This window comes from Manis javanica, chromosome 1 (genome assembly GCF_040802235.1).
Source record: "Manis javanica isolate MJ-LG chromosome 1, MJ_LKY, whole genome shotgun sequence".
NCBI lineage: Eukaryota > Metazoa > Chordata > Mammalia > Pholidota > Manidae > Manis > Manis javanica.
This window is the reverse complement of record NC_133156.1, coordinates 231,439,452-231,456,563: the sequence shown is the minus strand read 5'-3', so window position 1 is coordinate 231,456,563 and position 17,112 is coordinate 231,439,452. Positions and strand designations below refer to the sequence as shown.

General features: G+C 41.3%; 1 protein-coding gene across 2 annotated transcripts in view; it reads right to left on the bottom strand.

Moving 5' to 3' along the window:
- NBAS (NBAS subunit of NRZ tethering complex) overlaps positions 1-17,112 on the bottom strand; it is a 331,046-nt gene that overhangs the window by 91,210 nt on the left and 222,724 nt on the right. For both annotated transcript variants that reach the window (XM_073216361.1, XM_037026472.2), the window contains exons 39-41: positions 15,500-15,576; positions 14,992-15,129; positions 2,994-3,223 (exon numbers count right to left, since the gene is read on the bottom strand). In XM_073216361.1, the coding sequence (XP_073072462.1) occupies positions 2,994-3,223; positions 14,992-15,129; positions 15,500-15,576 (445 nt within the window). The remainder of the gene's footprint in view (positions 1-2,993; positions 3,224-14,991; positions 15,130-15,499; positions 15,577-17,112) is intronic.

Sequence of the window (17,112 nt, the reverse complement as noted above, 5' to 3'; positions counted from 1 at the left end):
ATGCTGGAGACAGGACGGCAGATGAGCAATGACTACACAGAGGGAGTGAGGGGGAGAGAGACAGACGGGCTTCTGAGAGAGAAGGTGGAAAGGGGTTTCACAGCTGGGAAAGTATGGCATCATCAGGCCTGCTAGGGGACCTGTGACACATCCTACACACAACAGGGAGCCAGGGGAAGGTAAACCAGGAAGTGATGTCACTAGATTTCCAAATTTCAACACGTATAAGGAATTCTGGTCCAGAACACCCACATTAGGGCCATTTTGGAAGACTGCTACAGAACTATCTCCCAGAAAGAAACACCAGCACGGAATTCTCAGTTGGAAGACTGGTGGGCCAAACCGCAGAAGCAGGGATGAAGTATGTTATTACTAAGCAATACTGCTAAGACTATATTTACCCCAGCTAAGGAAACCAGGACATTTACAGGCTGGATTAGCCAGGGGTTCATTTTCTGTAAAGATCCAGACAGTAAATCTTTGAGGCTTTGCTGCCATACAGTCTCTAGCAGATTCTTCTTTTTGTTTTTTTAATCTTGTTTTTCTACAAACCTTTGAAGATATAAAAACCATTTTGTGCTCTATGGACTGCAGAAAAGAGGCCAAGGACTGAATTAAGTTTGCCAATGTGTGGATTATTAGGTGATTCTTAATTGAACATTATTTCATAAATTATCTATTATGATATAAAGAATTCCTTGAAAATAGGGACTATTAGCAATGCATCCTTTCTATTACGGTGGTCTGGCCCAGTGCCTGACACCAGGTTTGCGCTGAGTACTAGTGTTTTTATCACTTGATAAGGTGGGACAAAACCAAATTACGTCACACCCTCTTCAAACTTACCCTACCCACTGAGAATGTTATTATCTAAGATACAAAGATAATAAAGGACAGATATAATGCACTTACAGAAAACTGACATTAAAAGGAGATACGGTTATTAAGAAAGGAAAGAATGTCACATTGTATAAAACTGAAGGTAGAGCTGCAAAATAGGAGGCGGCAGGTCCTTCAAGGCTTCTTTTATGTAAAACACTGAAATCTCTTCTCCAAATCAGAACTGCTAGCTCAGAATACCCATGGACACTGTGAGACACTTTTAAACAAGCCATCTAAAGACAACTGTATATTTTTCTAAGCAACAGACTGTGAAGAAGATTCTATTATGTATTTATCAAAAGCATGTATTTATCCTCTAGAACAATAAAGGACAGATATAATGCATATGTAAGCTGGATACTTAAAAAAGAAAATGATGGATAAAACTCTAGCAAAATGAATGGATGATGTAAGACATGCCTTACCTTGTAAACTTTTATTCTGCCTCATGACCCTCTCCCTAAGAAACCATGAGCCTGGTGCCCAGGATTACCAAATGCCCAAAGGAAGAGCCCACTGGGCTTAAACACTGGAAGCCAGGCTCGACTCCTGGCTGTGTGACCTTGAACGGCTCTTCAAAGCTCTCTGGCTCTCAGACTTCTCTTCCAAAAGTGAGGAGGTTGGAGTAAATGATCTCTTCAGTCACTTTCAAATTAGACATGAAATGATTCAATGAAATGTTGAACCTCCAGGAGAACAGAGCAGACGAGAGAAAACATTTCATACTCCTCTTCTTAAAGGTCTCCTACTATAGGTTTTCCTACTAATCTTTCTCTGATCTCTCTTCCCCTGCCTTACTCTAAAGAGAATTTGGGCTTTAGTTTACTAAGAAAGAAGCCCAGACTAATATAAAATTATTACAGAGGGCCAAGGCTACTTTGCCATTTTTTAAAGATTTTATCAATAATGAAAACCAGTATATACCACTACCATAAACAGGACTATCTCAGTTATTTTAAATATCTCATCAGGAGAGAGGAACAGCTATTAATTGTAAGCACAGTTTAACCTTAGTGTCAAAGACCAACAGCCTAGACTGAATTGCATGCTAATGCTTCCATGAAAATAATCAAGCAATGCAGGGGAGGGTCCATGGGGGTGTGTGAAGAAGTGATGGCTTTCGTATGTGACAGATCAAGGTTAGAATCACAGCTGTGATCGTTAGCACCCATGTAAAAGCTGAGCCACTTAACACTCCTGAGTCTCAAATAAAATGTTTTATGAGGATTAAAAGATGTTTATAAAATAAAGTCTATAGAGCATCTAACATAGCCCCTTACCCATGGTAAGCACTCCGAAACTGATGTTAAAAACAAAACACCTCTACTTAATAACCATGTGGGTGGACATACTTTCCCACTCTCTGACACGTAAGTAAGTCTCATGTGATCTGAACTCATTTGAACTAAGACAAAAAATGGAGATTGGCATTAAGCCGATGAGAATTCTATACCTAGAAAGGAACTCTTCCCGTTGGTCCTTGAACTGTACTGCCATCTCACACAAGGGCTTACTTTTCTCTTGAAAGGGGGAAGGGATAAAGGAAAAAAATGGCAGCTGCTAATGGCCTCCAAGGAGAGAGACTGCTGGAGTCTTCTAGAGCTCTTCGTTCTCCAGAAACCCAGGACAGATAAACCTGAACCCACACCACTGGGTTTCTCCTCTGGTATCAGGTCAACTGTATCTAATTTTTAACATACTTAAGAAATTAGACAACCATACAGTTTGGAAAGGGCGATTTCTAGCCACGAATAAAGGCAATTTTGTTTACAAGTTTCTATAATAAGCTTCACGCTTTTCACCCTTGACCATATATTATCACCTCTAACATGGTAATAATCTTGGCACCAGGCTGTCAAAGTCACTGGAAACTTCTTTAAAAAGGTAATTTCTGTCCTATTAAATCTGCAGGCTCAAAATGTCGCCTGCATCTATTGATCCATCCGGAAAGACAAAAGCATCCCCCACACGAGGGGAAGAAGTGGGGGAAATGCCTGTTCACAACAACCATGAATATGAATTTTCAAAGGACTGCGATTAATAGTCCTGATAATCCAACTTGTTTTACATTTTTTAAATCCATCTGTTTACGAGACAAACAGATCTCTTACTCGGCCAGACCAAGGATAGTCTCCCTTTTATACTGGTCATCTGCAGTAAAGCGCTGCACATCCACACCCTTCCCAAGGCCCTGAAGGGTCTGGGCCTGGCTGAGATCCAGGAGGCGCTCATTGTAGTAGTGTAACTGCTGGGTCAGTGAGACGAGGTCCTCGGGCCAGGCTGCATGTCCAGATCGAGTCACATGCCTGGTGACCATCTTGATTAGCTCTTTAGGATCAGCCTGTGAGAGACAAAAGGAATGAGAGAGAGAAAAAAAGAGTAACAAGATGACTGCCAGCCATACCTACTGGCACCTGTTTGGCCCTTGGCACTGCTGCCATTTAAGCAAGGTTCACAACCACCCAGAAATGTCAGCTGTCCAGGTGGTATATTTTGCAGTCCACACAGACAGAGAACTGAGTCTAGAGCATGCTTATGGACTTCTGCTGTTTTTCTCCACCTTAAAAGTCTCCACTCACTTAGTAAATATGCTTGCTTTTTCAACTGCCACCATCCTACATCAGATTTGTTCCCCAATTACCTTACATTTATAATAATTCACCCTGGAAGTAATTTTCATCATCATTGCCCCTGGAAAAATTTTTGTACCACCTAAGTGTTCTCAACAACAAAGCTGTAGTTTAATAATGCCATTATAAATGCCTACATGGCTAAGCAGAAGAGTGCTTTCTCCACGGATAAGTCAGGAAAGAGCCCACCCCAGTTCCTGAAATAAAAAACACTTCTTGGAGCATAAAAAAGCATTCAACCACGTTTTACTCTGCTCAGTTCAGGGCTCAATGGGACATTGTCTTACAATTCTTAGCAGTTTTCCTAACAATAAAATTATTCAAATACAATAAAACAGCTGACAAGAAAGGCAAATAAATGATTAACTGGCCACATTTATTTATATTAAAGTTGGTCTAGGTGTCAGCGAAGTGACAGCGGCTCAGCCACGGTTTTGGAATTACTTAACAGGGAGCCTAATACTTGAACAACAGAAACTCAGTCACTCCCAATTTCTGCAAAGACATGGTATATACTTTCTTAATCAAATTAGGAAAACATTCCAGAATCTACCTTTGGTTCTCAGAAACATACCTAATTATAGTAAGCTGTCAGCATTTCTCATGCATAAGCCATTATTCTAAGCTACACAGGAGATTTATCACTGTCGAGTCTGTATTTCCAAACCTAGCCTGACATTCTCTCTCTTGATCCTATTAAGGAACAGACTGGGAGTACTGATAAAAACCAATTACAGAAATCTTCTTGAATTCTAGGAGGAGGATTTGAGAAAACTTCAACATTATAGTTAATTTTTCCCATACCTCTGTATATACAGTCTTATCAAAAACCATGAACATGTGTCCCAAGCCAAAAGACCTGGGTTTGAAAACTCTCCAAAGCTATGAGACCATTTTTCACTCATTCAATACTTTTTGTGCACCTATTATGTACCACATGATGTACTAAAAAGACGTGACCCTTTCCTCCAGAAATGCAGTCTGTTAGGAGTGACAACCAAGCAAGCAATTGTAAAACTGTGTGATACAGGTAAGTACAGGGTGCTGTTGGAATACAGAGGATGAGACTTGGGCAAGGAAGTCTTCTTGGAAGAGTTAAGGTCTAGGCTAACTAGCTACTCAGGCATTAGTAGTAAAAAGGCCAGGAAAAAAAACAGACAAACTCCAGCGAAGGGTAGAGTATGTGCTGAGGCCTATGTGGCTAGGACCTGATGGAAAGATGGAGTCAGTAACTGCAATCAGAAGTGATGTGGAAATCAGCTGTTCCCAGCAATGGATTTAGGCAGAGGGCACTGCATGCCTCAGCTCCTAGTGCCTCTACAGCTGACATTTAACCCAAACCCCTTCTTTTGACTGTGAAGTCCTCATCACCCCCATGGGCTCAACGCCCCCTGAAGTTATCTGGTCTAGCGATGTTGCTCAGAGGCCAGCCAGCTTATCTGCGCCAGCTCCGCACTGTGGGTGTGTACAATCGTCGTCCACTCTTACACCTCATCTGGTGAGCAATTTTCCACCTTGGAGTAGAGAAAGCAAGAGCTATATCCAAAGATGAGGGTTTCAGGGGGGGCAGAACTCCTCTGCAGCTGTTCTTTCATGGAGCCTCTTGCAGCTGGTTCGCACTCCACTGGCAAACACATGTTCACTGAACAATGAAAGTGGTTTTTTTTTTTCATATATATTCTGACCTTGTGGTTTCAGACTACAGCCCTCAGCTTCAAGTTGCCCAATGCACTTCGAAGGAGAGGATGTACCCATCCAGACTATATCTGTGTGACTTCAGGCCCTTCTCTTCCAGGCTGATGTTTCCAACCCCTACTCATGGAATCAACCACCTTCATTCTCTCATGGGTTTCTCATAGCCTTTGCTCCACATTCCCTTTTTACTTTTTGTTTTCTGGCATTTCAAGGATTTGAGAAAGTAGCCTAGGTATTTTTCACTTGACCTCAATTATATAAGGACTCCTCATTTCTACTTTCCTTGTAGTCTAGTATGATGTGTAAAGCAAATCCCAAAACCTGGTAGAGAACAGAGCTCTGAAATGGTAGCACACAGCCATCATGAGCATAGTTCCTAGTACTATCATTTATCTAGCTTTTCTTTATCCTACATAGTTTCAAGTCTTCACATACAACCTTCATTTTCATATGTGTCAAAAAGATTCAATTGTTTCTTTTTGCCAGTGAAGAAAATGGCATAATAAAATAAGTGCCAATGAAGAAAATGACATAGTAAAATAAGCGAACACACCCATGAGTTACTAGCTGGATAACCCTTGGGCAGCTTAACTGTGAACTTAACTGACTCATCTGCAAAACGGCAATGATATATAGCTTACATCGTTGTGCAAAGCCTAAGCGATAATATATGAATTAAACAGACCAAGGTCTAGCATGAATCAGGTGCTCCAAAAATGAAAGGAATTATGGAATTTACTCTAAGGTATATACCAGCCACACTTGGATTGTACCTCAATTCACTTTACATTGTCTTTTCTTATATTAAACAGCTTCTGGAGGGCAGCGACTACGCGTGCTTCATGAATCTGTCTCTTCCAGAGCACAGAATCTCTTGCACAAATCAGGTGTGGGGTAAGAGGCAGACACGCCGACCAGTAGCAGCAGTGCCTGACAGGAAGTCGCACCAGTTTGTGTTCCAGCGCCCTCCCTGAGTAGAGATGCAGCTCTGACGCAGCAGAGGGCAGATCGCTTCACAGCTGTCTCTTCACCAATGAAAGAGTCAGCAAGCACACTTTCCTCATGGTTTGTTGTGAGGCACAAATAAAATGAAGTGTTTTAAAGTACTTCTCTCCATCATTACTTGAAAGCTGCCTGGACCCAGAGCTTGCTCTCAAGGAGCTAAAAACTGGTGACTGACCAAGATGTACACATAACAGCTCACAGAAGGCATCTGAATATAAACACCAGTACAGAAGCACAGACCAAGAACGCCTGCAACATCACAGAGGGAGCAGTTGGTTCCCTCTCCTGACTCTTCTGGGGCTCAGTTTCTTCAGATGTAAAACAAAAGTAGCACCACCAGACGATCACCTTTTCAAGGCTGAAATCCTATGAATGTATATGAGATTCAATCATGAAAATAAAATAAATCCTTGTAATTCCCCCCAGGTGTGGAGCTGGGGAGTTCTCCATCTCATTTCATTTATGCCTTCACTAAATATTCAGATTTCTTTGTTATAACCAACAAATTACAGTCAACAGATTCCTACACAATTTAAACAACTTTAATCTCTTCTCCTTTACTAAATGGAAATTGTCTAACCCCTCTGTGAATAATTTTTATTCATATTCTTTGACATCAAGTGTGTTCACTTTTCTAAGAAATCTTTAGGAACACCTAATATTAGTCTTCAGTATGGAACAGGCATAGTGCTGAACATACATGAACTGAACCTCATTTAATACTAACAATCCTGTGGGACTGGGGTCTACTGGTATCACATGTTTTACTGATGTGTAAGGTGACTAACTTCACTGAGGCAATCTGCAGTAAGTGCAGGGCAGTATATGACTCCCAAGCATAATGCCTCCCAATAGCCATTCTTTTATATGGCTTCACTGCAAATCTTCCTGGTATGTGGGGACAGGTATCTCTTAGAATTATAAGGATCTTGATGAGAATGGTGTATACCCAGCTGCTATCAAATGTAAATAAGGATTAGCAATACTCCTTTAACAAATGACCAACTTTCAATGATGGATTTAACGCATCTTGTATTACATCCAGATTGACTTTTTTTCACACACACCCATTTTCCTTCTCATCCCTTTTACACACACACACACACACACACACACCACCCCCACCCCCAACTGGTTATCTGATTTGAGCTGTACTTCCAAACCTGTTGTTTTTTCTTCTCTAGTGATAAAAGAGTCTACGTTGTGAGTTCAATCCCTTGATATCAATTTATCTTCTAAAATTCTGTCCAAATAAGGTGGTAAATGGGGCATTCTATTAATCCCTTGATGACAGGTTTCTAAGTGACTTTAAGTTTATGGATCAAATATTTGTTAAGGGTAGAGGAAGATTTGCAGTACTTTATTATGTAAAACATAATACTGATGGTAAGTGACAACTCACAAAAGCTTCCAAGAAAAAAGAAAATAGGTTATGGGGAAAAAGCAGGAATTTACATCAAGGAACCGGGATCACTGGTTCTTCCCTCCTGAGCTTCCAGTTTTCCACTAGGAAAACTGCAGCAGCGTCTTCTCTACAGTCCTCATAAAGACTCAGTGAGCCTAGCTGGATCAGCATGTTGTAAGTTTCAGCCTCTATGCAAATTATCCTATCAGTATCACTGCTACTTTCTATCTCTCCCACAAGGAACTTCACTCCTCATGATTACTTCCAACACTCTATTTAAATTTGAATAACAATTCTTCCATTTCTCACAAAGTACTCCAAAGCCTCCCCTCCTCACCCCAACTCTTCATCCTATACACTCCCTCACCCCACAAGTGTGTGGCACTGAAGTTTCTAATGCACTTTCACATTTCATTTGACCCTCATACCCACCCAGCGTCATGCGCAATACACGACTGTTGCTGTTTTCTAAACGCTAATCTGCTCTCGGGCATCCTCAGCTGCCTCTTGTCATGTGGAGGTGTGGGGAGACTCCTGGCTCCGTGTACCCCCACCTCATCCGGCTCATTATCCCTGTGCTGCAGGCCTCCATGGATGTTCTATTCCAACCTCACACCTAAAATCACCAAACTTTTTGTAGAGTATATGCAAACCTCTCCCTCTTTTTCCTACCTAAGTTCAGCAATGTGATTCATGGGCATGAAAACCTTTAGCCTAAGGAACTTTGGAAGACTTTACAGATAGCTTCAAAATTTTCCACACTTGTTATTCAAAGGGATATTGCAAACATAGTAATATAAAAAGCCATAAAAAATTTAAAAAGGAAAGTATGGAGAGTTAAAGTATTCTAAATTTTTCCCAAAATCTGGCAATGAGGTCTGATACAACATCAGTTTTTTTTAAAGAACATGGTCAAGTTCCCATAAAAACAAAATATACATAAATATTCATGACAGCAGAATGCTCAATCTACCGCTTACTAGTAGAGGTAATAAATCCATTCTGGTTTAATAGTCTCCATTTCTAGGTAATATTGTTTGGAAAGTTTTAAGCAGGTGGTATGTTTCCCCTCTAGGGTTGTTATTTGCTTAAGATAATTTTCTACTTAGTATTTTCAATTAGTAGCTTAAAAAACCACATTTCAGAAACAGTCTACCATAAAGCTTTGAATTTCATCTCCTGCTGGGTTTTGCTTCTCTAGCATATAAAACCAAAGGACATGTTTCCATTTTTAACTGATTGTATCTTCTGAAACATTTTATAAAGAATGCAAGAAAGACCACACTTCAAGATGCACTACAATCATGAAAAAGATTATATATAAATGAAAAAAAAAATCAAGATAAAGAACAATGTATATAGCTTACTCACATTTATATAAAAATCTGTTACCTAAATATGTATATCCATATACAATTTCTGGAAAGAAAAGTTGAACACTGACTTTTATTGTATACCATTTTCCCCATTTGAGTTTATTTGGCCATGTGTGTACTATTTTTTAGACATAAAAACAAGTTAATTAGGACAAATAATAGAAGAGAGAATTCCCTCCAGCTGACCATTTTATGATCATCATTGTGTATCAACTAAAAAGAAAAATGAAAGCAAGATGGGCTGCTTCAGAGATCGCCGAGGAAAGCTGCCGAGTCCCGGGAGCCTGGCTCGCTCAGGACGGTGCTTCCCATCATGATGTACAGGCCTTTTATCAGAAATAACCCTGCAAATTATATCAATACTTTTATCCACCTAGTAATCCACCTAAATTATCATTCCTGCAGCTCAGAATTCCAAGGGGGTAGAAGAGAAAATGTGAATAGACTGTGGAGATAGAAACAAGTTGAACTGACAAGTGAGTGAAAGCTCAGTTTCACTGTGTTATTATGTGTAGGCAACAAATAGAACCACTTTGATTTCAATTTCCACAATGATTCATCAGGAGTCTTGTCATATTTAATTCCAAACTCAGCAGTGCTCTTTTATGCAGAGAAGATGCCAAGAAGACTCAAATAATGAGACACTCGGTAGTCAATGGAAAACTTACATGTACTTTAAACACCCAGTTACTGTGCCCACCCAGGATTCTTTCAAATCCAAGTAAGTCAGGACACATAACTGCACCACTGAAGCCTGAAGGGTCTTCTAACCCATTGTAATTGAAGTGATTCCTCAATTCATTCAGTCACTGAGTAGCTACAGTGGGTAAGGTCCTGGGGATTCAGTGATACACAGGATTCCTGTCCTCAAATGAGAACACCACATGGAAAGGAAATGGATGAGCATCTGTTACAATGCCCTAAAATAATGGCTTAATGGGGTGTCCATCCTAGAGCAGTGAGACACAGGGGAGGCTGACAGGGGAGGAAGAGAATGTTTCGCACAGGAGGTTGTGAGCTCAGATGTACCTGTCGATGCAGGGAAGATGGAGGCACTTCAGGCAGGGGAATTACATCTGCACAGGCACAGAGGTGTGAAAAAGGATGTTGAATTCAGATAAACAAATTCTGAACGACCAGAACATAACCTTCAAAAGAGTCAGGATGATGGCCGGTGGTGTAGGGAAGAGCCAGCCAGGTCACTGGGGGTCTTCCCTGTCATACACAGGACTTGCGATTTTACCCAGCAGCCAGTGTGGGGCACATAACACCCTGCTGGGGACAACCCGTCAGATCTGCATGTCAAAAGCCACTCAGGTTCAACACAGTGGGGTGGCTTCTTCTGCAACAAGGCTTGATCAGGTAAATAAAAAGCAGGTGAAGCCTGGAATCAGGAGCTCTATGTGACAGGATGTCACTTTCTACCACGGCAACCCTGAACAAGTGACAGAGGCCTTACCTGAGCCTCGTCTCCTGCAGGTCCTCCTCCACAAACGGGTTGCTCAGAGGATCGAAGGGCTGAGTGAATGTGAAAGGCACCTGGAGATGGCCAGCACCTGTTCAGGGTCAGTGTGACCTTCCTGCGGTCCGCTGCCAACTCCCATAAACGAGCCCCTAAGCTGACTGTTGGGGTCAGACCCCTTCCTGACACTTTCTTAGCCAGACAGAAGAGACCCTGGTCACAGACTGCATTTCTATCCTTTTCCTCTGGAGGCAGGCAACTCCTCTATGCCTTGAATTTTATACAGTAAAATTTCAATGCTGTCTCAAACATTTTGTGAAAAAAATACCACAGTACATTTCACTGCCTTTGTGACTGTCATTCCGTCTGGGATGCCCTCCCCCACGCTCTTCACGGTGCTGTCCCCGTCTGAGGTCGCCTGACCAATTCAGGCCTTTTCTGAGCCTGTTTAAACTGGAGTCTTTACACGCACACACATATTTATCCTTCTTGCTTTTTGTTTCATAGCTCTTATCACCATCTAACACAGCATAATATATTTTATTTACTTATTTTATGGTAGCATTTCCTCAATAAAGTTAAGTCTGAAAAGGGTAAGTGTTATTTTTTTCACTAGTTTCTCGAGGCCCTGGAACACTACCTGACAAAGTCATCATCTAATAAACATATGGTGAACACACACACACAATTCAGTCATTTCATAGGCACTGAAGAACTACTCAATAATTTTCAGTAATTTACACAGTGAACATTTTTTTTTACTACTCTTTATATTCCAGGTCCTGCTCTAAGCATTGGGAAAACCAATTAATACCACACAGACACTGGCCTCAAATAGCTTATTATCTAGTGAGATGAAAAACACACAAACGGAGAACTGAGTGTAAGCACTATGACTCGGGTAAGCGTAGGGCGGTTCAGATGTAGGTGGAGGAGTGGCGGGGGCTGGGCAGCAACCATGCCTGGGTGAGGTCAACAGCTGACGGTGTGGGAAGCACTGCCAGCACAGAGTGCGTGTCCAAACACATGGCGACAGGTGGCGCACAGGGTGTCCGAGAAGTGTAAGTAGCTTGGCATGGCCGGAACACTGGAAGAGGAAGCTGGAAAAGCAGACAAGGCCAGACGTGGGGGACGCGCAGCCCAGGGCGGGAAGTACAGACCCAGGCAGGGGGAGGGAATGTGCAGACCTGGAGCGGCAGGCGGGGCTGCAGGCATGCAGGATGCGCAGACTGTGGGGGGCGGGTATGTGCAGAGCGGGGAGAATGTGCAGACTCGAGGCAGGGAGCATGCAGACCAGGAGCGGGACATGCAGACCAGCAGGTAGCAATGTGCAAACCTCAATAGGGCAGCACGAAAGCACTAAAGGATTGATTTTAGGCAGAAGACAGGATGAACACTCCTCTTTGTTTTAGAAAGACGACTCAGATGTTTGGAAACAGACGCAACAGTAATGAAAATGAAGACAGAGTGAGAAGAGGCTGGGATAGCAGTCTGGGCGAAGACCTGAGCAAGACTGAATTAATCTGAGGACGGCAGGTAGAGAGGAGACCCACTGGAGAGGCGGAACTCTCCCACTCCCTCGTAACACACCTATCTGCAACAATTGCAGAATGTCTGCATCTTGATGGAAAAGAAAATCCTGAAAACCCCCCAAGTCTTCATTTCACCTTTCAGACTAACAACCAAATGCTTTCCAGAGTCGCCAAGAAGTCCCTGGGGAATTAGCTGGCTCAGGACCTCACTACGTGCTGTCTCGGTGCTACAGGAGGCACATCTGTTTCGGTCTGGAGCAGCTGAGAGGTTAGACATCATGTGCTGAGGCGACACTCCAGGCCGCATGGTCCTGACCGGCTTCTATCCCCACTAGGATATGCTGCTGCTTCCTGAAGCCATAGCCCTGGACAGCAGTTGCCTTCTGCTGGTGGGCTCAGAAAGGGAATGGGAGAGGTGCCAGGAGCCATGCCGCAGGGCGGGTGAGGCCAAAGGTGAGGGTGAGACGGGAGAGCTCCACATCTTCAAAGAAAAGGACAGTTTGATAGAAGAGTGACAGGAACAAGACCAAGAGCTTACAGGTAGTGACAGTGGGTTGATACAGGTAAGGAAGAGATAGAAATTGGGGTGAAAAGTTAAGAAGGGCAAGAATCAAGTCTCACTATTCCTAACATTGCAATGCCGAGCTCTATGTCCTTCCAGTAGGCACTCAATAAATGCTGTACCTGTGAAAAGATATATAGAAGTCTTGAAAATACAACACAGTCTCTACCAAGTGAAAAGAACTGTTGGGAACACAGAACAAACAAGATGGACACACCTTTACTTCCAACCCTTATTCACTGCTTCGCATGCTGTGGAACTCTTAAATGGGGTTTCTTAAAGTGTGACTGCAGTATCTGAAGTAGGAAACACTGACTACCAGATAGGATGGAATTTAATGGTTTTCTCCTAACTTACCTCTCTCACAAAACAGTACATGATGCGGGACTTTTAATTTTTGCTACAAAGTAACTTATAATGAAGAATAGGAAAAAAAAATTTTGTACTAGAATTTTCCTCCAAAAGTACTACTTTAATTAAGGTCCTCAGGAAACCAAACTTGAAGATCAGGCCGAAATGTGGCTCTTCAGCAAGCACACCGGCTTTCTTGAGAGTTCTAACACGCAGTCAGTCTGTATGTCTTGCACCGGCTTTCAGTCCTCTTATCTGCAGCTCCTCTAATCCACACTCACATAACTGCCTTAATATGGATTTATAGTAACTGGTGAGTCCACCGCGTTCAGGCGGCCAGATTCATCTCATCCCGATGCTTGGTTACTCTACGGCACACAGGAGGTGCTCCGGGGGTGGGGCAGTGATGGGCCCGTTGACTGAGTGGCCTTTCAGGCCTTTGTATTCATGAGGTGTGGAGAACATGGCTAGGCCACCCTGTGGCCTTAATATAGATCACATACATGGGAATAAAAGAGGGAAAGCCCATTTCGCACCTGGTTCCCATTTCAATGGCATCCACCTAGAAACCTCAGGAAGTACATTTTGAGGACACAGCTGACTATGTTCATAACAAGGCACAGGGCTTTCGGTCAGAGTAAAGCTTTGTTGTGTTTCAGCATGGAGTTTTGGGGCAAATCATTTAGTACTTGTGTACATACATAGCACTAATGGGAAGGTGAGGGTATTTAGAGGCAGACACCAGCAAACGCAACATGAACACACTTTGCCAGTGACCCAGTTGATTGTAAGACATCAAGGACACTGTTCCAGAAATAACCAGCCACATTTCCACCTGCATATCACTTCATTCCCTGAATTTATAACATAGTAGGTCAATTTCTCATTTCACATGAAAAAAAAGGAAAATTACTAGAGCACAGAATAAAGCAATAGTACAAAGTGGCAGTAGCTATCAAAAACAAGCAAGCAAAAAATCAATTCAAAATTCCCCAAATAAAGTAATACCTTATATCAGCTAGCTAAAAAGAAGAAAACATTCCTCTTTCTCAGCCAAATGTCATAATAAAACTGCCCAAGAACAAGACACATCTAATAATGATGAGGCCCGTGGAGATTAACCTGTGTTGTGGACTGTTCCCACAACCCTTCCCCTTCTTAAATAAAAATTGATGAATGAAAGCCATAGACTTTGCTATGAATGGAATGTTTTCGCACACTTACAGGTTCTGAGATACGTTTTGGATGAATGAGGCAGCTAGAACTTTGATACACATGTGAAATTCTTTCTTTATAATCTGCTTTGGGTTGGGGAAGGCAGAATCCTGACTCAATAAAATCTGAACTTTGGATTTGTACACAAGGTGGATTTTAAAGTCTGATCTATTTGCTTATCTACTCAAAGCAGTAACTGCTTTAAAATGATCCAGTACAAGAACTAGCTAATTTCCCAATGCTGATAATTAAAACTGGTATATACGAGTACACCTGGACGGCCTTGATTTTTCTAGTGGCATCTGTACTACTTTTGTGTCCACAAAAGGCGGCACATGTAATTTGAGACCACACTTACGGTGCTTTCACTCAGAAATTCACAATAAAGTGATATACAAGTTGTCTGAAGTTTGGTGGCAAGTAGGCATGTTTCCATATTTCATCTGTACAACTACTACCCTCATATCACTGGCTTAGAAAATAAATAAAAGTGCAGCGCTGCTCAAAGAATTGTATTGCCTACTGTCCTAAATTAGACAAAGCCATCTTCCTTTTGGGCAGTGAATTAAAAAGCCAGGTCTCCAGTTCTTCTCTCCTACTGATTTTAGACTTTCCTAAGAACTTTGTAAAACAGAGTAAATGACAGAAAAGTTAGGGGAAGAATGGGCATTCACAATAAATATTAGAAACTCCACTGCTTACTAATGCCTAGAAAAGCAACTCTCTCTAACTCAGAAAAGAGAAGGGCTGTCAGCCACTAGAATGCATTCTGGATCAAAGTGGACCAGTCCCTCCAAAGAGGTAAACCTGTGTTTTAATTATTTTAGAAAAGCTCTAACTCTGCTGTTTAGTTAAGTAGAAATGGTGAGGACTCACCCTGTAGAGTGGATGGTACTTGTCACTGAAACACGGAGCCAACCGGGCATAGATCTGCAGGCTGTAGTAATATGCTGCCAGCTGGAGAGACAAAGCCGAGTGGGACTGCTTTTCAAAGCACTTGTTGGCATCTAACACCTAGAAGAACACATGGCAAGACAGACTCGGTTGAAAGGAAATTAGCACCATCATCATAAACTATTACATTTCTCGTCATTGCTATAGAATTTTTGTTCAAAGTTATCATCGTATCAACTCAACCTCAACTTAATAGGACTACATTCAAATTCAGAAGACACTATAAGGACCTCATAAAAGCAGACCTCAAAACGAACATTTCAGCTAACACTGTAGAATTTACTCTCTGAACACAGACCACAGTCCTTTAAGCATGCAAGAACGATCAGAAGGAAGTAAAACATAAACATTTTACTGATAAAAACCCCCAACACAGATTTTCACTTTACACATTTTTAAAGCACTTCTTTCTTGATAAGGGTAAACATACCTGTGGTAAGGCAAGAAGATAAGCAAGAGCCAAGGTCATGTCATTTGGTAAAGCATCACCTGCTAGCTGCAAGAGAACTGAATGCAGGAAAAAAACGGCATTATTTTACTTGAGGATCCATATGACATTCCCAGAAACTAAGTGCCACATTTTTAGTCATAAATGATTTCAACAGATAATTAGCTTCAGAGGACTCATTAAGACCCTTTAGGCAAGTCTATTCAAGACCACCTAAATACAGATCACATGAAACCATGTTAAATACTAACCTTACCTTAACTGACAAATGACACTGTTTTTACTTAAACATGAGCAAATCCTGTTAGTGCAGGTACAAGATCTAAGTGCAAGTAGATCATAAGGATGATTTCTTACAGCTAATCTTTTGGTTTTAAAGACCCATGGCATGCTGGGAAATTGTTTGTCAGTAACAAGTAAAGTGGAAAATGGCCATATGAGTACTAAAGATCAGAGAATCAAAATAGCTCTGTAAGTGCAAATTTAGGATAAATCTGTTTTTCTACAATGATGATAATATGGGTTTTTCTCCTTCCAACAACTCCTCTTCATCACATTCCACAAAAAGAAAATCACTCGTACTTTGATTACACAGTATATTAAAATATCCCACCTATTAACTTTTCCACAAAATTTTTTAATATAAGCAACAGCCTATCAATGCCATGGCTTTAATAAAAGAGATCACTGCCAATAAAGTCTGTGTTTATACCCAGTTTGTACTAATAAGGAGGTATTCCATTTACTTAGGGTCTTAGCAATAAATACCAAGTAGTCATATATGTAATCACAGTGTAAATCCTTTATTTTTCAAGAACACAGACTCCCATGATCTGTACTAATGAAGGAGAACAATGTGTGAATAATGCAAAGTAAATGGTATTTGACTTTGAAAATACACCATATAATTTTTTTTCCAGAAGACTTACCCTCCTCATTGTGTCTTAGTTGGTCTAAAATCTAAGTCATTTGTATAATCTGAGCTTAGCTGACAGTCTGGGCAGTGGGGATGGTGGTATGAGTGAAGTGTCAGAAGCTGACCCAGATCTCAAAATCTCCTGTGGATTATTCTGGGGGAAAAACTAAGCTTTCTCCACTGTGGCTCCAATACTCATTTTCTCTGTATTCTCCAAACCTTATGAACAAATTTGGACCATCAATCAGCCTTAGGACTCTCAAGGAATCGTACTGTTTTACAGATGTTTTCTTATCAAAACCTTTCAAGGCCCATTTCCAAATTCCTTCCTTCATTCATTATCAGTGAGAATCTTCTCTGAACCAGACATTGCCCTAAGAATGCTGATTCCCTGTCCTTTGGGAATAAACACACTAGGAGAACAGAGAGTCTAAAAATAATTTAAAATTATAGTGCAAAGGGCCTAAACCAATTTTGTAAAAACAACTATGAGCAAAGAAGTGTAAGATTGGTGAATGTATTCTAGAACACTATCAAAACTGAAGGATAAAGGGATAAAGCCATACAGTTTGGACACCAAAAGATTAAGAAAAAGCATGTGACTTTATTCAGCTAAAAATCTGGACTATTTGAGAACGACTTACTCAGAGTCTAGAAATTGCATTTGTATCACACACAT